The 22,966-nt window shown below is 46.2% G+C and overlaps 1 protein-coding gene across 1 annotated transcript in view; it reads left to right on the top strand.

Annotated features, from left to right (window-relative positions):
• LOC139267637 (chloride channel protein B-like) overlaps positions 1–22,283 on the top strand; it is a gene marked incomplete at its 3' end in the record, with an annotated part of 96,118 nt that extends 73,835 nt beyond the window's left edge. The window contains exons 7-9 of the mRNA XM_070885926.1: positions 6,485–6,577; positions 10,818–11,061; positions 22,170–22,283. Of these exons, the coding sequence (XP_070742027.1) occupies positions 6,485–6,577; positions 10,818–11,061; positions 22,170–22,283 (451 nt within the window). The remainder of the gene's footprint in view (positions 1–6,484; positions 6,578–10,817; positions 11,062–22,169) is intronic.
• Between the last annotated feature and the right edge of the window lie 683 nt (positions 22,284–22,966).

Genomic DNA, 22,966 nt, shown 5'->3' with positions numbered 1-22,966 from the left:
TGTCGAGCCACTAGATAGGTCCCTAGAGGAGGGTTAGTGGGGAGTGGTGGGGGGGGGGGGCGCAATCGCACTGACTATAGAATCAGAGGAGCACCTCCTGGCTCAACGGGAAGGTTTTTCAACAATAATTATTTTAAATAAACTTGTCTTTCATTGGCAACTGCAGTGGTTGTTGGAAAATCCTGAGCGGGGCAGGCTCAGTACCTGCTCTGCTCATCGGAAACAAATTTCACAACAAGGTCCTTAAACAGTCATTAGGCCCTTAATTTACACATAAAAGGGGCCTAATGCCTGTTTTAGGCGGCTGTCTGGAATGCCTAAAAAATGAGCCCAACTAATTTAGCAATGGCCTGAATGCATGCACAAACTGGGTGTGGGCCTTGCCACTACTAAATTTGTTAGTGTAGTACCTGTTTTATGTCAGAAAAATGGGTACAATGCATACCCATTTTTATGCCATTTTTTCTAACCTACTTTTAATTCTTTTTGTAATTATCTTAAATTTGTGCCCTGCCATTACTGTTATGTATGTAAACATTGTAACTATGTAAGACTTGCCACCAGGGGGCACAACTGTTGGAGGCCCAAGGGTTACCTGCACACCTCGTGCAAGGGAGTATAAAAGGTTGTCTGCCAGGCTGCTTAGGCACCCTGGAGTTGTATTAAACAGACTAAGGTCACATCAGTTTTAGCTCACAGTACTCAGTCTTGTGGAGTTCTCCCATACTTAACAATTGGCGATGAGTAACAGATTATGAACTTTCATGCGGTCATGGCTGCTGTTGGTATTTTCGAGAGATTTGTCGAAGTTGATGATTAGGAAGCCTTCCTTGAGCGTCACGAGCAGTACTTCGTGACCAACACGCTGGATGGGGATGATAAAGCGATCAAGCGCAGGGCAATTCTCCTCACCGTGTGTGGGTCGACAAATACAGCCTCATCAAGAATCTGCTAGCACTGCAGAAACCAGTGGAGAAGACATATACAGGGTTGCATATGTTGGTTCGGAACCACCTCAAGCTGAAGGAGAGCGTCTTAATGGCCAGGTATCGCTTCTACATGCACCACCACTCCGAGGGTCAGGACGTGGCGAGTTATGTCGCCGACCTGAGATGCCTTGCGGGAACTTGTGAATTTGCTGGATTTTTGGGGAAATGCTGCGGGACTTTTTTGTGCTTGGCATCGGCCACGAGGTCATTCTTTGCAAGCTGCTGTCCGCTGAATCCCTAGACCTGAGCAAGGCCATCATGATAGCCCAGGCATTCATATCCACGAGCGACAATACCAGCCAGATATCTTCCCAGCATCGAAGCTCACTGGCAAGTACTGTGCATAAAATAACGTCGCTAGCAGGCAGAACTGCATATGGCAGGGCCTACCTAGGACAGCATATGGCAGCTGCAAGACCTAGGATGACTCAGAGTCCGCCATCGGGCGTGAATGCAAATCCATTAGCACCACGTTGGCGCTGTGGGGGTAATCATCGAGCCCATCAATGTCGATTCAAGCACTATGTGTGCAAAGGCTGTGACACAATGGGGCACCTCCAGTGAATGTGCAAGAATGCTGTGACTCACCACGTGGCAGAGTCGGCAGAGGATGATCGATCCGGCGTGGATCACTCAGAACAAACAAGAGAGGCAACTCAACCCAAGGAAGAGGTGTAAGGGGTACACACCTTCACCACCAAGAGCCCTCCTATCATGCTGAAAGTCAAATTGAACGGTATTCCGGTATCAATGGAGTTGGACACGGGGGCGAGCCCGTCAATTATAAGCCAAAAGACTTTTGAGAAACTGTGGGGCAACAAGACATGAAGGCCCAAACTGAGCCCGATTCAGACAAAGCTGCGCACCTACACCAAAGAGCTCATACCAGTCATTGGCAGTGCGGAAGTTTCTGTCGCTATTTGAACCAGGCATCGGCAACTTCACAGGCGCCAAGGTGCAGATCCATCTAGTCCCCGATGAAAGGCCCATTCATCACAAGGCTTGAGCGGTTCCATATATGATGAGGGAGAAAGTCGAGATCGAACGGAACAGACTTCAACGAGAGGGAATCATATCGCCAGTCGGGTTCAACGAGTGAGCCAGTCCGATTGTTCCGGTGTTGAAAAGCGATGGCACGGTCAGCACCCGCTACCCAAGGTGGATGACCTGTTCGCAACGTTAGCGGCGGGGAAGTCCTTCACCATGTTGGACCTAACCTCCGCCTACATGACATAGGAGCTGGCTGAATCTTCGAAAAGATTGACGTGCATCAACACGCACAAAGGACTGTTTATATACCACAGATGCCCTTTTAGGATTCGCTCGGCTGCTGCCATCTTCCAGAGGCACATGGAGAGTCTGCTGAAATCGGTTCCACGCACCGTTGTGTTTCAAGACGACAACCTGATCACTGGTCGTGACACCACCGAACACCTGCACAACCTGGAAGAGGTTCTAAGTTGACTAGACAGAGTGGGACTCAGGCTGAAATGCTCCAAGTGTGTTTTCCTGGCGGCAGAGGCTGAATGTTTGGGGAGAAAGATTGTGGCAGACGGCATCAGACCCACAAACTCAAAGACAGAGGCCATTTAAGGATCACATGGATGAACTTCAACAATAGAACATCCCAGTCTGGAGTAAAAATAAAATGGGGAAGATGGCTCAACCGTGGCTAACAAGGGAAATTAAGGATAGTGTTAAATCCAAGGAAGAGGCATATAAATTGGCCAGAAAAAGCAGCAAACCTGAGGACTGGGAGAGATTTAGAATTCAGCAGAGGAGGACAAAGGGTTTAATTAGGAGAGGGAAAATAGAGTATGAGAGGAAGCTTGCCGGGAACATAAAAACTGACTGCAAAAGCTTCGATAGATATGTGAAGAGAAAAAGATTAGTGAAGACAAACATAGGTCCCTTGCAGTCAGAATCAGGTGAATTTATAATGGGGAACAAAGAAATGACAGACCAATTGAACAAATAGGTTGGTTCTGTCTTCACGAAGGAAGACACAAATAACCTTCCGGAAATACTAGGGGACAGAGGGTCTCGGGAAAAGGAGGAACTGAAGGAAATCCTTATTAGTCAGGAAATTGTGTTACGGTAATTGATGGGATTGAAGGCCGATAATTCCCCAGGGCCTGATAGTCTGCATTCCAGAGTACTTAAGGAAGTGGCCCTAGAAATAGTGGATGCATTGGTGATCATTTTCCAACAGTCTATCGACTCTGGATCAGTTCCTATGGACTGGAGGGTAGCTAATGTAACACCACTTTTTAAGAAAGAAGGGAGAGAGAAAACAGGGAATTATAGATCAGTTAGCCTGACATCAGTGGTGGGGAAAATGTTGGAATCAATAATTAAAGATGATATAACAGCGCATTTGGAAAGCAGTGACAGGATCTGTCCAAGTCAGCATGGATTTATGAAAGGGAAATCATGCTTGACAAATCTTCTAGAATTTTTTGAGGATGTATCTAGTAGAGTGGACAAGGGAGAACCAGTGGATGTGGTGTATTTGGACTTTCAAAGGCTTTTAACAAGGTCCCACACAAAAGATTGGTGGTAATGTATTGACGTGCATAGAGAACTTATTGGCAGACAGGAAGCAGAGAGTCGGGATGGCAGGCAATGACTAGTGGGGTGCCGCAGGGCTCAGTGCTGGGACCACAGCTATTTACAATATACATCAATGATTTAGATGAAGGAATTGAGTGTAATATCTTCAAGTTTACAGATGACACTAAGCTGGGTGGTGGTGTGAGCTGTGAGGAGGACACTAAGAGGCTGCAGGGTGACTTGGACAGGTTAGGTGAATGGGCAAATGCATGGCAGAATATTATCTGAATGGCGGCAGATTAGGAAAAGGGGAGGTGGAACGAGACCTGGGTGTCATGGTACATCAGTTGTTGAAAGTTGACATGCAGGTACAGCAGATGGTGATGAAGGCAAATGGCATGTTGGCCTTCATAGCTAGGGGATTTGTGTATACGAGCAGGGAGGTCTTACTGCAGTTGTACAGGGCCTTGGTGAGGCCTCACCTGGAATAATGTGTTCAGTTTTGGTTTCCTAATCTGAGGAAGGACTTTCTTGCTATTGAGGGAGTGCAGCGAAGGTTCACCAGACTGATTCCCAGGATGGCAGGACTGACATATGAGGAGAGACTGGATCAACTGGGCCTGTATTCACTGGAGTTTAGAAAGATGAGAGGGGATCTCATAGAAACATATAAAATACTGACGGAACTGGCCAGGTTAGATGCAGGAAGAATGTTCCCGATGTTGGGGAAGTCCAGAACCAGAGGACACAGTCTAAGGATAAGGGGTAAGCCATTTAGGACTGAGATGAGGAGAAACTTCTTCACTCAGAGAGTTGTTAACCTGTGGAATTCTCTGCCGCAGAGAGTTGCTGAGGCTAGTTCGTTGGATATATTCAAGAGGGGCTTAGATATGGCCCTTATGGCTAAAGGGATCAAGGGGTATGGAGAGAAAGCAGGGAAGGGGTACTGAGGTACTGACCAGCCATGATCTTATTGAATGGTGGTGCAGGTTCGAAGGGTTGAATGGCCTACTCCTGCACCTATTTTCTATGTTTCTATGTTTCTATGAACCGTCTGGTTCAGCCTCAGACAGTTGCCATTGAGAGGGATGGAGTCAATGGGGAAGGAGTTTGTGGCGGGGACCAAAGACAAACCTCAGTCTTTCCAATATCTGTCCATTAAGGTCCCTCTGCAGCTGCACTCCAATTAAAATTATACTATTTTACTATGCTTCCTTCTCCCGTCTTTCTTCCAAAATAGTTACTTTACATTTATTTTACATTAAACCTTATCTGCCACCTCCCTGCTCTTCCTGCTACCTGAGCTTTGTCCTCCTGTAGTCTTTCGAAATCCATCACAAATTGCCATACTGCCCCATTTGGTGTTACATGTATCAGCAAATTTTGATATTGTTCCCATCATTCCGAATTCGAAGTAATTTATTTATATTAAATAAAAATGGTCCCAACACAGCCCTCTGTAAAACACATCCCTTTCTTTTCCAAGAAATTTCTCTTTCATCCTTACACTTTGCCTTTTGCCCACCAACCATCTCATAATTTGTATGGCCACATTCCCCTTAATTCCATGTGGCATTATCTCTTATGTGCTCTTTTATCAAACACTTTTTGAAAATCCATATATACTACAATCGCTGCATTTCCTTTAATTATATTTCGTGTTATTTCTTCAAAGAATTCTGCAAGGCTGCTGGAGAACCTGAAGCTTTGTAGAAATTCATGCTGACTGACCTTGATTAACTCATTTTCCTCCAAGTGTTTAGTAATTCCATCCTGTAAGATAGATTGCAGTAGTTTACCAACTACTGATGCGTAATTGCCATTTAATTTCTTGGCTTGCCCTTGTCTTTTTTGAAGAATTATGGTGCTTTAGGACTTCCCAGGGCTCTGGCACAGTTACTCTTTCCACGAAAGTTTGGCAAATTACAGTTGGTGCCTTTGCTGTTTAATTCCTAGCTTGACTCAGGATCCTTGGATGTAAACCAAGGTGATGTGTTTACCTTAAGTTTGAGTAACTTGTTTAGTACTACTTCTCTTAGAATAATAACCTCTGGTTTTAAATTTCAATATCTACCTCTTCTGTGAAAACTGATGCAAAGCATTTATTTAGGATTTCTGGCATTCTCTCACTGTCTCCGATGAATCACTTGTTCCATTGTTCAAACCTCTCCACTTGGAGAGATAAGGGGTGAAATTTAACTTCGGATTGCCTCTTTTCGCTCGGACTCACCTTGGCCGATGTCTAAACCGGCCAAAATTGGTCAGGCCCCGACTGGTGAACTGCGTCGGTGCATCTGATTGGTGCCCGCAACTCACCGGAATGATGATGATGAGGGCTGAGGAACAATTTAGGGTGAGAGTGTCATAACAGTCAGTTACAAAAATTTTGGACCAGCTTGCTTTACAGTAGCTTAGCTTGAAAATGGACCTACACTTAGGGAGTCAGGAAGGTTGCATTTTTATTATTTTTCAGAACCTGAGGTGCATAGGAAATTGCCTGATCTCACTATGAAAGCTGTGTTCTGTTTATCAAAAGCAATCAGCAGTTCTGACAAAAGGTCATTGACCTGAAATGATAACTCTGTTTCTCTCTCCACAGATACTGCCTGACCTGCTGAGTATCTTCAGCATTTTCTGTTTTTATTTCTGTTCATTCATGTATTTTATGTTAAATAAACCTGTTTCTTGGTTTGAAGTAGTGCCTTGTCTCGTTTGAATGCTGCCTTCTATAAAGAGAGGAAAAAACAGATGGTGGCAGGGCGATATTTCCGCAATTGGTATACCGAGCAGCGGGTCTATGTTACAAAGCCGGAGTCATGCTATCGCTTAACTAGATATTGGACAATAAAAGATACATTCTGAATAGTAGGGGATGCAAAATCTGTTTTAATTTGTTAAAATATGAATAATTATGTTTATAATAGCTGTGACTTTCTTTTTAGCTCAATTCTAGGAAGTGGTCTGAGTCAGTTTAAATCGGAAACATTTGGGGTACAATTTCCTTTCTTCACAAGATTTCGAAACTGTGCTGACAGGTAATTGATTGATTTTTGAAGATGTAGAACTAGATTTCACTGAATCACGAAAGAGACTTTATATTGGTCGCTGCCGATTTATCTGTGTGACACACTGTGTAGCATTATGAATTGCTAGGTGAGGTTAGAAACATAGAACCATAGAAAATAGGAGCAGTAGTAGGCCATTCAGCCCTTCAAGTCTGCATCGCCATTCAATATGTTCATGGCTGATCCTCTATCTCACCACCATATTCCCGCTTTTTCCCTATACCGATTGATGCCTTTTGTGTCTAGAAATCTATCTATATCCTTCTTAAATATATTCAGTGACTTGGCCTCCACAGCTTTCTGTGGTCGAGAATTCCACAGGTTCACCACCCTCTGAGTGAAAATATTTCTCCTCATCTCGGTCCTAAATTTCTTATCCCGTATCCTGAGACTGTGACCCCTTGTTCTAGACTTCCCAGCCAGGGAAAACATCCTCCCGTATCCAGTCTATCCAACCCTGTCAGAAGTTTATACATTTCAATGAGATCCCCTCTCATTCTTCAAAACTCTAGTGAATACAGGCCTGGTCGACCCAATCTCTCTTCATACGACAGTCCTGCCATCCAGGAACCTTTGCTGCACTCCCTCTATGGCAAGTATATCCTTTCTTAGGTCAGGAGTGATATGCCCTTACTATACAGTATAAATGTACACGAGGCCCAGTTACCAGTTACCTTTATTATCAAGACCTCAAGTGATGAAGGTGGATGGAGCTTCCCCTTTTATACCCGAAAGTCCAGGTTAGGAGTGTCTCCCACAAGTTCGCCTCTTGTGATCAATGTTTTCAAGGTGTACAACTTAGGTCAGCTTATACATGGGTTACAATGATAGTTGAATACATGACAAGGAGAACAAAACTGCACACAATATTTCAGGTGTGGTCTCACCAAGGCCCTGTATAACTGTAGTAAGACATCCTTGCTCCTGTACTCAAATCCTCTTGCAATGAAGGCCAACATACCATTTGCTTTCCTAACTGCTTGCTGCACCTGCATGTTTGCTTTCAATGACTGGTGTACAAGGACACCCAGGTCCCTCTGTACATCGACACTTCCCAAGTCATCACCATTTAAATAATACTTTGTCCTTACGTTTTTCCTACCAAAGTGGATAACTTCACATTTATCCACGTTATACTGCACCTGCCATGTGTTTGCCCACTCACTCAACCTATCTAAATTGCCTTGCAGCGTCTTTGCATCCTCCTCACAACTCACAACCCCACCTAGTTTTGTGTCGTCAGTAAACTTGGAAATATTACATTTGGTTCCCTCATCCAAATCATTTATATATATTGTGAATAGCTGGGGCCCAAGCACTGATCCCTGTGATCATCATCATCATAGGCAGTTGCTCGGAATCGAGGAAGACTTGCTTCCACTCCTGAAGTGAGTTCTTTGGTGGATGAACAGTCCAATACGAGAGCCATAGACTTTGTCACAGATGGGGCAGTCGTTGAGGGAAGGAGTGGGTGGGACTGGTTTGTTGCACGCTCTTTCCGCTGCCTGCGCTTGATTTCTGCACGCTCTCGGTGTTGCAACATAGAAATATAGAGACATAGAAAATAGGTGCAGGAGTAGGCCATTCGGCAATTCGAGCCTGCACCACCATTCAATAAGATCATGGCTGATCATTCACCTCAGTACCCCTTTCCTGCTTTCTCTCCATACTCCTTGATCCCTTTAGCCGTAAGGGCCATATCTAACCCTCTCTTGAATATATCCAATGAACTGGCATCAACAACTCTCTGCTCTGGGGAATTCCACAGGTTAACAACTCTCTGAGTGAAGAAGTTTCTCCTCATCTCAGTCCTAAATGGCTTACCACTTATCCTTAGACTGTGTCCCCTGGTTCTGGACTTCCCCAACATCGGGAACATTCTTCCTGCATCTAACCTGTCCAGTCCCGTCAGAATTTTATGTGTTTCTATGAGATCCCCTCTCATCCTTCTAAACTCCACTAAATACAGGCCCAGTCGATCCAGTCTCTCCTCATATGTCAGTCCTGCCATCTTGGGAATCAGTCTGGTGAACCTTCTGCACTCCCTCAATAGCAAGAACATTCTTCCTCAGATCAGGAGACCAAAACTGAACACAATATTCCAGGTGAGGCCTCACCAAGGCCCTGTACAACTGCAGTCAGACCTCCCTGCTCCAATACTCAAATCCCCTAGCTATGAAGGCCAACATGCTATTTGCCTTCTTCACCACCTGCTGTACCTGCATGTCAACTTTCAATGACTGATGTACCGTGACACCCAGGTCTCGTTGCACCTCCTCTTTTCCTAATCTGCCACCATTCAGATAATATTTTGCCTTTGTGTTTTTGCCCCCAGAGTGGATAACCTCACAGTTATGCACATTATACTGCATCTGCCATGCATTTGCCCACTCACCTAACCTGTCCAAGTCACCCTGCAGCCTCTTAGCATCCTCCTCACAGCTCACACCGCCACCCAGCTTAGTGTCATTTGCAAACTTGGAGATATTACACTCAATTCTTTCATCTAAATTATTAATGTATATTGTAAATAGCTGGGGTCCCAGCACTGAGCCCTGTGGCACTCCACTAGTCACTACCTGCCATTCTGAACAGGACCCGTTTATTCCGACTCTCTGCTTCCTGTCTGCCAACCAGTTCTCTATCCACGTCAATACATTACCCCCAATACCTGTGCTTTAATTTTGCACACCAATCTCTTGTGTGGGACCTTGTCAAAAGCCTTTTGAAAGGCCAAATATACCACATCCACTGGTTCTCCTTTGTCCACTCTACTCGTTACATCCTCAAAAAATTCCAGAAAGTTTGTCAAACATGATTTCCCTTTCATAAATCCATGTTACTTGAACCGATCCTGTCACTGCTTTCCAAATGTGCTGGTAGTTCATCTTTAATAATTGATTCCAACATTTTCCCCACTACAGATGTCAGGCTAACTGGTCTATAATTCTCTGTTTTCTCTCTCCCCCCTGTTTTAAAAAGTGGTGTTACATTAGCTACCTTCCAGTCCATAGGAACTGATCCAGAGTCGATAGATTGTTGGAAAATGATCACCAATGCATCCACTATTTCTAGGGCCACATCCTTAAGTACTCTAGGATGCAGACTATCAGGCCCTGGGGATTTATCGGCCTTCAATCCCATCAATTTCCCTAACACAATTTCCCGCCAGTAAGGATTTCCTTCAGTTCCTCCTTCTCACTAGACTTGAGGTGCTCAGCGCCCTCCCGGATGCACTTTCTCCACTTAGGGCGGTCTTTGACCAGGGACTCCCAGGTGTCAGTGGGGATGTTGCACTTTATCAGGGAGGCTTTGAGGGTGTCCTTGTAACGTTTCCGCTGCCCCCTTTGGCTCGCTTGCCGTGAAGGAGCTCCGCTTAGAGCACTTGCTTTGGGAGTCTCGTGTCTGGCATGTGAACTATGTGGCCTGCCCAGTGGAGCTGATCAAGTGTGGTCAATGCTTCAATGCTGGGGATGTTCGCCTGTCGAGGACGCTGATATTGGTGCGCCTGTCCTCCCAGCGGATTTGTAGGGTCTTGCGGAGACATCGTTGGTGATATTTCTCCAGCAACTTGAGGTGTCTACTGTACATGGTCCATGTCTCTGAGCCATACAGGAGGGTGCGTATTACTACAGCCCTGTAGACCATGAGCTTGGTGGCAGTTTTGAGGACCTGGTCTTCAAGCACTCTTCCTCAGGTGGCTGAAGGCTGCACTGGCGCACTGGAGGTGGTGTTGGATCTCGTCGTCGATGCCTGCTCTTGTTGATAGGAGGCTCCTGAAATATGGGAAGTGGTCCACAGTGTCCAGGGCCGCGACGTGGATCTTGATGACTGGGGGGGGCAGTGCTGTGCGGCAAGGACAGGCTGGTGGAGGACCTTTGTCTTATGGATGTTTAGCGTAAGGCCCATGCTTTCGTACGTCTCAGTAAATACCCCACTAGTCACTGCCCGCCGCTCCGAAAACGACCCGTTTATTCCTACTCTCTGCTTCCTGTCAGTGAATCCCATCCCACTTTTTCTGCCTTTTATGAAAAATGTATTTGTAAATTTATTTTCCAATATTGTCTGAAGCAGAATTTAAGCAATGTTTTAAAATACGAAACATTCCTTTATTTGCAAACAAACAAAGGTAATGCATTTGTTTCTTTAAATTCCTGTTCAAAAATGCTTCAAGTACATTGTACTCAGAAGGTATGTTGATTTGTTTCAGGAGAGACTTCATCACTGCAGGGGCAGCAGCAGGCATTGCCTCTGTGTTCCGAGCCCCTGTGGGTGGACTGCTGTTTACATTTGAAGAGGTGGCCTCTTTCTGGAATATCAAGTTAGCCTGGCAGACCTTTTTTTGTTGTTTGATGGCTGCATTTACCACCGATCTTCTGTCCTCTTCCTTCGATGGATTTGTTTATCGGGGCCATTTTGGATTCTTCAAAGCAGAAGAAAGCATCTTGTTTGGGGTATGTTCTGCAGAGAGACCTTTGACAAAGCTCCATTAATTTAACACAAAAGCAAAATACTGTAGATGCTGGAAATCTGAAATAAAAACAAAATGCTGGTAATACTCCGCAGATCAGGCAGCATCAGTGGAGAGAGAAGAGTGAACATTTCAGGTCGACGACCCTTCGTCAGAACTGTAAAAAGTTAGAGATATAACTGAATTTTAAGCAAGTGCAGGGGCAGGAAAGGGGGCAGGGGAGGAAAGAACAAGAGGAATGTCTGATGAGAGATTAAAGGAAAAAAGCGATGATGGTGCAAGGCAAAAGGAGATGGTAATGGGTTAATAGACATAGAAACATAGAAAATAGGTGCAGGAGCAGGCCATTCAGCCCTTCTAGCCTGCACCGCCATTCAATGAGTTCATGGCTGAACATGAAACTTCAGTATCCCCTTCCTGCTTTCTCGCCATAACCCTTGATCCCCCGAGTAGTAAGGACTTCATCTAACTCCCTTTTGAATATATTTAGTGAATTGGCCTCAACTACTTTCTGTGGTAGAGAATTCCACAGGTTCACCACTCTCTGGGTGAAGAAGTTTCTCCTCATCTCGGTCCTAAATGGCTTCCCCCTTATCCTCAGACTGTGACCCCTGGTTCTGGACTTCCCCAACATTGGGAACATTCTTCCTGCATCTAACCTGTCTAAACCCGTCAGAATTTTAAACATTTCTATGAGGTCCCCTCTCATTCTTCTGAACTCCAGTGAATACAAGCCCAGTTGATCCAGTCTTTCTTGATAGGTCAGTCCCGCCATCCCGGGAATCAGTCTGGTGAATCTTCGCTGCACTCCCTCAATAGCAAGAATGTCCTTCCTCAAGTTAGGAGACCAAAACTGTACACAATACTCCAGGTGTGGCCTCACCAAGGCCCTGTACAACTGTAGCAACACCTCCCTGCCCCTGTATTCAAATCCCCTCGCTATGAAGGCCAACATGCCATTTGCTTTCTTAACCGCCTGCTGTACCTGCATGCCAGCCTTCAATGACTGATGTACCATGACACCCAGGTCTCGTTGCACCTTCCCTTTTCCTAATCTGTCACCATTCAGATAATAGTCTGTCTCTCTGTTTTTACCACCAAAGTGGATAACCTCACATTTATCCACATTATACTTCATCTGCCATGCATTTGTCCACTCACCTAACCTATCCAAGTCACTCTGCAGCCTAATAGCATCCTCCTCGCAGCTCACACTGCCACCCAACTTAGTGTCATCCGCAAATTTGGAGATACTGCATTTAATCCCCTCGTCTAAATCATTAATGTACAATGTAAACAGCTGGGGCCCCAGCACATAACCTTGCGGCACCCCACTAGTCACTGCATGCCATTCTGAAAAGTACCCGTTTACTCCTACTCTTTGCTTCCTGTCTGACAACCAGTTCTCAATCCACGTCAGCACACTACCCCCAATCCCATGTGCTTTAACTTTGCACATTAATCTCTTGTGTGGGACCTTGTCGAACGCCTTCTGAAAGTCCAAATATACCACATCAACTGGTTCTCCTTTGTCCACTTTACTGGAAACATCCTCAAAAAATTCCAGAAGATTTGTCAAGCATGATTTCCCTTTCACAAATCCATGCTGACTTGGACCTATCATGTCACCATTTTCCAAATGCACTGCTATGACATCCTTAATAATTGATTCCATCATTTTACCCACTACTGAGGTCAGGCTGACCGGTCTATAATTCCCTGTTTTCTCTCTCCCTCCTTTTTTAAAAAGTGGGGTTACATTGGCTACCCTCCACTCCATAGGAACTGATCCAGAGTCAATGGAATGTTGGAAAATGACTGTCAATGCATCCGCTATTTCCAAGGCCACCTCCTTAAGTACTCTGGGATGCAGTCCATCAGGCCCTGGGGATTTATCGGCCTTCAATCCCATCAATTTCCCCAACACAATTTCCCGACTAATAAAGATTTCCTTCAGTTCCCCCTCCTTACTAGACCCTCTGACCCCTTTTATATCCGGAAGGTTGTTTGTATCCTCCTTAGTGAATACCGAACCAAAGTACTTGTTCAATTGGTCTGCCATTTCTTTGTTCCCCGTTATGACTTCCCCTGATTCTGACTGCAGGGGACCTACGTTTGTCTTTACTAACCTTTTTCTCTTTACATACCTATAGAAACTTTTGCAATCCACCTTAATGTTCCCTGCAAGCTTCTTCTCGTACTCCATTTTCCCTGCCCTAATCAAACCCTTTGTCCTCCTCTGCTGAGTTCTAAATTTCTCCCAGTCCCCAGGTTCGCTGCTATTTCTGACCAATTTGTATGCCACTTCCTTGGCTTTAATACTATCCCTGATTTCCCTAGATAGCCACGGTTGAGCCACCTTCCCTTTTTTATTTTTACGCCAGACAGGAATGTACAATTGTTGTAATTCATCCATGCGGTCTCTAAATGTCTGCCATTGCCCATCCACAGTCAACCCCCTAAGTATCATTCGCCAATCTATCCTAGCCAAGTCATGCCTCATACCTTCAAAGTTACCCTTCTTTAAGTTCTGGACCATGGTCTCTGAATTTACTGTTTCATTCTCCATCCTAATGCAGAATTCCACCATATTATGGTCACTCTTCCCCAAGGGGCCTCGCACAGAGATTGCTAATTAATCCTCTCTCATTACACAACACCCAGTCTAAGATGGCCTCCCCCCTAGTTGGTTCCTCAACATATTGGTCTAGAAAACCATCCCTTATGCACTCCAGGAAATCCTCCTCCACCGTATTGCTTCCAGTTTGGCTAGCCCAATCTATGTGCATATTAAAGTCACCCATTATAACTGCTACACCTTTATTGCATGCACCCCTAATTTCCTGTTTGATGCCCTCCCCAACATCCCTATTACTGTTTGGAGGTCTGTACACAACTCCTACTAAAGTTTTTTGCCCTTTGGTGTTCTGCAGCTCTACCCATATAGATTCCACATCATCCAAGCTAATGTCTTTCCTAACTATTGCATTAATCTCCTCTTTAACCAACAATGCTACCCCACCTCCTTTTCCTTTTATTCTATCCTTCCTGAATGTTGAATACCCCTGAATGTTGAGTTCCCAGCCCTGATCATCCTGGAGCCACGTCTCCATAATCCCAATCACATCATATTTATTAACATCTATTTGCACAATTAATTCATCCACCTTATTGCGGATACTCCTGGCATTAAGACACAAAGCCTTCAGGCTTGTTTTTTTAACACCCTTTGTCCTTTTAGAATTTTGCTGTACAGTGGCCCTTTTTGTTCTTTGCCTTGGGTTTCTCCGCCCTCCACTTTTCCTCATCTCCTTTCTGTCTTTTGCTTTTGCCTCCTTTTTGTTTCCCTCTGTCTCCCTGCATTGGTTCCCATCCCCCTGCCATATTAGTTTAAATCCTCCCCAACAGCACTAGCAAACACTCCCCCTAGGACATTGGTTCCGGTCCTGCCCAGGTGCAGACCGTCCGGTTTGTACTGGTCCCACCTCCCCCAGAACCGGTCCCAATGCCCCAGGAATTTGAATCCCTCCCTGCTGCACCACTGCTCAAGCCACGTATTCATCTGTGCTATCCTGCGATTCCTACTCTGACTATCACGTGGCACTGGTAGCAATCCCGAGATTACTACCTTTGAGGTCCTACTTTTTAATTTAGCTCCTAGCTCCTTAAATTCGTTTCGTAGGACCTCATCCCTTTTTTTACCTATGTCGTTGGTACCAATGTGCACCACGACAACTGGCTGTTCTCTCTCCCATTTCAGAATGTCCTGCACCCGCTCCGAGACATCCTTGACCCTTGCACCAGGGAGGCAACATACCATCCTGGAGTCTCGGTCGCGGCCGCAGAAACGCCTATCTATTCCCCTCACCATTGAATCCCCTATCACTAATGCTGTCCCACTCTTTTTCTTGCCCTCCTGTGCAGCAGAGCCAGCCACGGTGCCATGAACTTGGCTGCTGCTGCTCTCCCCTGATGAGTCATCCCCCTCAACAGTACTCAAAACAGTGTACCTGTTTTGCAGGGGGATGACCACAGGGGACCCCTGCACTACCTTCCTTGCACTACTCTTCCTGCTGGTCTTCCATTCCCTAGCTGGCTGTGGACCCTTTCCCTGCGGTAAGACCAACTCACTACACGTGATACTCACGTCATTCTCAGCATCGTGGATGCTCCAGAGCGAATCCACCCTCAGCTCCAACTCCGCAACGCGGACAGTCAGGACCTGGAGGTGGATACACTTCCTGCACACGTAGTCGTCAGGGACACTGGAAGTGTCCCTGAGTTCCCACATGGTACAGGAGGAGCATAACACCCGACCGAGCTCTCCTGCCATGACTTAACCCTTAGATACACTTAAATTGGCAACAACAATGTTAAAAGTTACTGACTAATATAAGAAGAAAAAGAAAAACTACTCACCAATCACCAGCCAATCACTTACCCCCTAGGCTGTGACGTCACCTTTGTTTCTTTCTTTGCCTTCTCCCTGTAGCTGCACCGGTACGCCTCTCGCCGACCCTGGACTCGCGCTGCTCCGAGCTCCCGCCTCCTCGACTGACTGCTCGAACTGCCTGACTCCCGCTGGCCTTTATAGGCCTCTCGCCGACCCCGGACTCGCGCTGCTCCGAGCTCCCGCCTCCTCGACTGACTGCTCGAACTGCTCGACTCTCGCTGGCCTTTATAGGCCTCTCGCCGACCCCGGACTCGCGCTGCTCCGAGCTCCCGCCTCCTCGACTGACTGCTCGAATTGCTCGACTCCCGCTGGCCTTTATAGGCCTCTCGGCGACCCCGGACTCGCGCTGCTCCGAGCTCCCGCCTCCTCGACTGACTCCTTAAGTTAAGAAACAAAAGATGAGGTGTAAATGGGAATGGCAGAATCATCAACAGCTACCATGTGGAAAAAAATAGGGGCAGAGGTTATGGTCAGAAATTGTTGAACTCGATATTGAGTCCAGAAGGCAGTAAAGTGCCTAATCGAAAGATGAGGTGCTGTTCCTTCAGCTTACACTGAGCTTTGTTGGAACAGTGTAAGAGGCCGAGGATGGAGTGGTCCAAGTAGGAGTGGAGCAGAGAATTAAAATGACAAGCGAACGGAAGCTCGGGGTCACGCTTATGGACTGAACGGAGATGTTCTGCAAAGCGCTCACCCAATCGACGTTTGGTCTCTCCAATGTAGAGGAGACCACACTGTGAGCAATGAATACAGTATACTAAATTGCAAGAAGTACAAGTAAATTGCTGTTTCACCTGGGAGGAGTGTTTGAGGCCCTGGACAGTGGGAAGGGAGGAGGTAAAAGGGCAGGTGTTGCATTTCCTGTGCTTGCATGTGAAGGTGCTGTGGGAAGAGGAGGGGGTGCTGGGAGTGATTGCGAAGTGGACCAGGGTGTTGCGGAGGGAGCCGAATGCTGAAAGGGGTGGGGAGGGGAAGACGTGTTTGGAGGTGAGATGGCGGAGGATGATCCATTCAATGTGGAGGCTGGTGGGTTGAAAGATGAAGACAAGGGGAACCCTATCGTGGTTTTGGGAGGGAAGGGATGAGAGCAGAAATGCGAGAAATGGAACAGATACAGTTGAGGGCTATGTCAAGCACGGTAGAGGGGAATCCTTGGCTAAGGAAAAAAGAAGACATTAATTTAATGTGAGCTGGTTGCTGAAGGATCTTCCAGACAGTGAAACATGTCACGCTAGATAGTAGTTATAGTATATCAATATTTTCTTTCATATAATGTTAACAGAGGAACTGAAGTTCACTTTGGAATCAAGGTGCAGTCCACAGAATTATATATTTCACAGAGGATATTATTCTATTTGCAGAGCACCAGATTTTTTAAATTTATAAATCTCTTGTTGAAGTGTAAAATTACAATTTTAAAAACAATTTCCACAAACTTTTAACAATACTTACTTTTTTTTTTAGAATCAGCATCAGCAAAGTATTTACAAATTGAAGTTACAGATGCTGAGACTTTGCTGAATACTGAACATTTCAATTGAGATGAGCTATGAGTCAGTCCTGCTCACTCCATTGTAGTGAATAAAAGGGCTGGATTTTCCGCTATTTTGTGCCTCGTTTCATGCCCCGGTGGGGCGGTAAATGGTGTTATGGGGCGTCCAGGATTTAACGCCCGGCCGGAAGTTTCGCCAATAGTTTTGCGGCGCCGCAAAACCTTATGGGTCATGATGATGTAAATTGTCATGCAAGGCTGTGCTAGTGCCCCAGGTGGAACTTTTGGCCCCAACGCCTGATTTAGCGACTGCCCCAGGAACCGACAGGAAAAAACAGGCGATCCCAGGGTGCAGCAGGTGCAATTGGCAGCATTTGTAAAGGGAGGCTGGAGGATCTTACATCGCAGTTGTCAGTGACTGCCACGGTTGTGCACAGAATGCTGTGTGAGTCTACAGTTTACAGTGGCACTTTTATGTGACTTAACCCTTTGTTTTCACAGTCAGTAATAGATTTCAATGGAGGCACCAAATCCTGCTGGTTGCTATTGGCAGGCGGCTTCAAGCTGGAAAAACGGTTCTTGTCCATAGTGAGCCACGGAATCAAAGTGGTTGCAGACGTTTGGGGAGGAAGCCTTACTCTCCACTGGTTTACAGGGAACATCACTCATACCGCCACACTTCCAATGCGCAGTGCGTTCGAAGGCTGCGCTTCAGAAAATAAGTGCTGACAGAGATATGCCAGCTCCTACAGCCTACCAGCACCAACAGGACTACGCTGCCCGTCGAGGTGAAAGTTACAGTGGCGATGGCCTTCTATGCCTTCGGCTCCTTCCAGACAGCAGCAGGGACCTATGCAGCATCTTGCTGCACATTGCTGCATTCGCCAGGTGAAAAGGGCACTGTATGCATGCAGAATAACCTTCATAAAGTTCCCAATGAGCAGGGATAGCCAGAATGAGAAGGCTCCAGGGTTTGGACGATTTGCAGGCTTCCCCAAGGTTCAGGGTGCCATTGACTGTACACATGTCGCCCTGCGAGCACCATCACAGAATGCAGAGGTCTTCCAAAACTGAAAGGGATACCACTCCCTAAACATTCAGCTGGTCTGCGACCACACTCAGCGCATCCTCACAGTGAATGCCCGCTATCGATGAAACACAGATGATGCTTTCATCTTGCGTGAGAGCACTGTCTCATGAATGTTTCAGCGACAAAGAAAGGACAGAGCTGGCTGATCGGGGACAAAGGATATTACCTGGCCGCCTGGCTCATGACTTCCCTCCGGAACCCTGCCACAGAAGCCAAGCAGCGCTATAATGACAGCCATGCAGACACCCGAGACACCCGCAACATCATTGAACAGACACTTGACATGCTGAAGCAGTGCTTCCGATGCCTGGACCGCTCTGGAGGCAGCCTTTTATACTCTCCTCAGCAGGTCTCTGAGTTCATTGTGGTGTGCTAGATGCGACACAACTTAGCCATTATGAGGGGGACAGGCATTGCCAGTGGGGATTGCAGGACCACCTCAGGAGGAGGAGGACGAGGAAGACGAGCCTGCCGAAGAACCCATACCACGTCCACCACAGGGGAGGCAGCGTGGAGATGTGACCGCAGCAAGATCCTTACATTGACAGCTCATCATTGACCAGGTTTACTTGAATAGGGAAGGGGAGGTTGGAGCGTTGCCTCACTACTCTATGCCACCATGCTGGCTATTCTACACCTGATTCTGCGAATGAGAAACAAGACAGCAATGTCAAAGGTCAAACAACAAATTCTTATCAACATGCAACAGTTTCAATTTCCTCCCCCAAAACCCAAAACTATACAATGGCTAAAGACTTATGAACAGACTGATCCCTGCAGTCAACAACATGTAAATTAACATAAATCTGCTCCCTGCGCTCAACGACATCCAAAGTAACACAAAACTGCTTCATGCAGTGAACAAAATGTAAATTAACACAAAAATACTTTATATAGTGAACAAAATGTGAAAGAACACAAGACTGCTTCATGCAGTGACACCATTGAACAGGAGTGCATTGGTATCACACAACTATGTTCAATGTGGACAATGGTGCAGACATTCCTGGCAATGAAGTGTTGCCAGTCCTTAATGGGTCTTCGCGAGGACCGCCCCCTTCCCTTCCACCCCCTCCCATGCCTGCTGCTGCTCCTCAGTGAGGCCTCAGGGTGTAGAGTAAGGCTGCTAGAGGGCTCCTGTGTTGGGGGGCCAGACAATGCAGACGGCGCCTGAGGAAGCACTGAACCAGTTCCTGGCTTGGAAGGCCTGGCTTTCAACTGGGGCGCCTTTTCCTCGGCATTACCAGTTACAGGTGGCTGGGGTGCCAACTGTGTAGGGTGCATGGTTGGCAAATGAAAGGTGGGATCCGGAATGTTGTCATCCTGAGGAATGACACCAGCTCCCATTTCCGTGGAGCCACTGACTCTCTGACAAGGCTGGGTCCCACACCTTGCTGGCCTGCTTTGGCACCGTCACTTCCCCATGGGACAGTGGGGAACGCAGAGAGTATGGAAGCAGACATGGACTGCATCACTTGCCCAAGCTAAAACAAAACTTGTGCCTGTGATGTACCCGAGTCTGCGACATGATCAAGGGCATGCCGAAAATCCAGCCCTTTGTTTAATCTGATATTGATCTACTGCCAATATAAGTTACACACAATTTCATACAATTTAGATTTTATTTTTAATAATACATAAGGGCAGGATCAGAGACCGCAGCCGCTGCTCTTATCTGTTTTCTACAACCAGGAATATTGCAAGAGAATATTTTAAGACTTCTAATGAGGATATGTGACCATTCTTTTTTATTCCCTCCCTTTTATAATACCTCTGTGATAATTGGGTTGGTTACTTCAAATCCAACACACAAGGCAAGAGTTCTAAACACCAACAACACTAAGCTTTTTATTATTGTGCAAACATTGTTACGCTGTCTGATATATTCAAATCGAAGCACGCTACCACCCAGGTTACAAACTGCTATTTCATTCTGGCCACCAGAGGGCAAACACGTCTACCCAGATTTACATATCAATACATTGCAGCCTTCGTGTTCCTCAAGTTGTACACATACTGCAGGAGAGGAGGTAATTGATCTGCTCTTCAGTGTACCAGGAAGAATGTTTGAGTGACTGTTGGACAGAGCCATCAAATCTTCCCTACCCCCACTGGGCAATACTTCTCATCTGATCATTTTCTTTCTGTGCAACTCAGGAGGGCGGATATCACTACAGCCCTGTAGACCATGAGCTTGGTGGCAGATTTGAGGGCCTGATCTTCGAACACTCTTTTCCTCAGGCGGCCGAAGGCTGCACTGGTGCACTGGAGGCGGTGTTGGATCTCGTCGTCGATGCCTGCTCTTGTTGATAGGAGGCTCCCGAGGTATGGAAAGTGGTTCACGTTGTCAAGTGCCACGCCGTGGATTTTGACAAGTGTCTGTGGAACCAGGAAAGAATCAATATCTTGCTGATGGAAGAATAAAAAAATCTGAGATCAGAAATTTATAGTGAGTTAGAAACTAACCAGTGTCTCTCCTCTCCATATCATCATATGCTGGTGCCTCAAATCACAACACCGTCTGAATCATAGTAGTTTTCTTGTGTCTATAGGCATCTTGAAGAAAATCATCTTGAACTGTTAGAGGTTTGAACTTATGTTTGAAATGCATTCTAGAATGGAGACCAGAAAGCTATCTTCTTTAAAGTTATTGATTGTGAAGATTAACTTGTACAGCATTTGTTCTGATTGGCTGCTGTAACCTTTGCAGGAGATTGGTGGGCACCCTAGATAGCGGGGTTTTTGATGATGTTGTGGCAGCTGATTGGGAGAATCCCTGAAGAAATTCCTGACAACATGTGGTCTTGATTTTTTATTCCTCCATCAGCAAGATATTGATTCTTTCCTGATTCCACAGACACTTGTCAAAATCCACGGCGTGGCCCTGGACAACGTGAACCACTTTCCATACCTCGGGAGCCTCCTATCAACAAGAGCAGGCATCGACGACGAGATCCAACACCACCTCCAGTGCACCAGTGCAGCCTTCGGCCGACTGAGGAAGAGAGTGTTTGAAGATCAGGCCCTCAAATCTTCCACCAAGCTCATGGTCTACAGGGCTGTAGTGATATTCGCCCTCCTGTATGGCTCAGAGACGTGGACCATATACAGTAGACACTTCAAATCGCTGGAGAAATACCACCAACGACATCTCCACAAGATCCTGAAAATCTCCTGGGAGGACAGATGCACCAACGTTGGCGTCCTCAATCAGGCCAACATCCCCAGCATTTAAGCAATGACCACACTCGACCAGCTCCGTTGGGCGGGCCACATTGTTCGCATGCTTCACACAAGACTCCCAAAGCAAGCGCTCTACTCTGAACTCCTACACAGCAAATGAGCTCCAGGTGGGCAGAGAAAGCTTTTCAAGGACACCCTCAAAGCTTCCTTGATTAAGTGCAACATCCCCACCGACACCTGGGAGTCCCTGGCCAAAGACCGCCCCAAGTGGAGGAAGTGCATCCGGGAGGGCGAGAGCATGCAGAAAGCAAGCGGAAGCAGTGGAAGGAGCGTGTGGCAAACCAGACTTCCCACCCACCCTTTCCTTCAACGACTGTCTGTCCCACCTGTGACAGAGACTGTAATTCCCGTATTGGACTGTTCAGTCACCTAAGAACTCAATGTCGAGAGACTGCCTATGATGATGATGACCCTGTGAGATCTCATCCAAGTACTAATGCGATCCCAGACATTCTCAGCGGGTCCATTGATCTCAGCCAAGTTCCACACACATGCACTTTTCAATAGGAGTTAGAGAACCTGGTTTATTTTGCTCAGCCGAGTTGAGGGGTGCTGAGGCTAATTACAGCATCTGAAATGCCACCATGGCTGAGATCTGATCTGCTAACTCGGCACAGACCAGGATCCAAACTAAGATCTCCTTCTCCCTATAGCTGAGTTGCACATTTATTTTACCAATGGCATCATCCTCTTGGATATCCTCTATTTTTGTACTGAAGTGCACCTGCGATCCTGAAAGGGCTAAAGATTCTCAATTTTGAAATGCTATTGATACTAATGTGCGACTCTCTTTTTTGACTTGTGTTCATCTAGGTTAAATATTTGCTTGACATGAATATTTTGGTCTTCATTCCGACCATAATCCTGGGAATAATAGGAGGGCTGTTGGGAGCATTGTTTGTCTCCATGAACATGAGAGTCAACAAATTTCGGACAGAATTCTTTAACTTAATTAAACATGCCTTAGTGCGAAAAATATGCAAGCTCATGGAGGCAGTCCTGATTCTGGTGAGTTTCTTGTGACTTTACTGCTGAATGCAGATTACTTGATTTGTTTTCCTTCACTGGCATTTTCACTTGTGTCTTCCTATTACATAACAACATAAGAAATAGGAGCAGGAGTAGGCCATTTGGCCCATCGAGTCTGCTCCGCCATTTAATAAGATCATGGCTGATCTGATTATGGACTCAGCTCCACTTCCCTGCCCACTTCGCATAACCCTTTATTCCCTTATCGTTCAAAAATCTGTCTCTCTCCGCCTTAAATATATTCAATAACCCAGCCTCCACAGCTCTCTGAGGCAGCGAATTCCACAGATTTACAACTCTCTGAGAGAAGAAATTCCTCCTCATCTCAGTTTTAAATGGGCGGCCCCTTATTCTGAGACTATGGGCTAGAACCTCCACTTTTTTTGCCTTCATAATGCCCACTTAACGCCCATTTAACCGTTGAAATGACGTATAACGCCCAGATATCACCCATTTTGGCACAAAATGGAAACTTACGGGCTTTTTTCGGAGACTTACCGCCGAGCATTATTTTCCCCATCTGCTTAACGTTGAGAAAAAACCGCCCACCCACTTTTTTTGGGCGGAATCAGCAGAATGAG

Source organism: Pristiophorus japonicus, chromosome 1, assembly GCF_044704955.1.
Source record: "Pristiophorus japonicus isolate sPriJap1 chromosome 1, sPriJap1.hap1, whole genome shotgun sequence".
NCBI classification, from domain to species: Eukaryota; Metazoa; Chordata; class Chondrichthyes; family Pristiophoridae; genus Pristiophorus; species Pristiophorus japonicus.
This window is presented reverse-complemented; position numbering and strand designations above follow the sequence as displayed.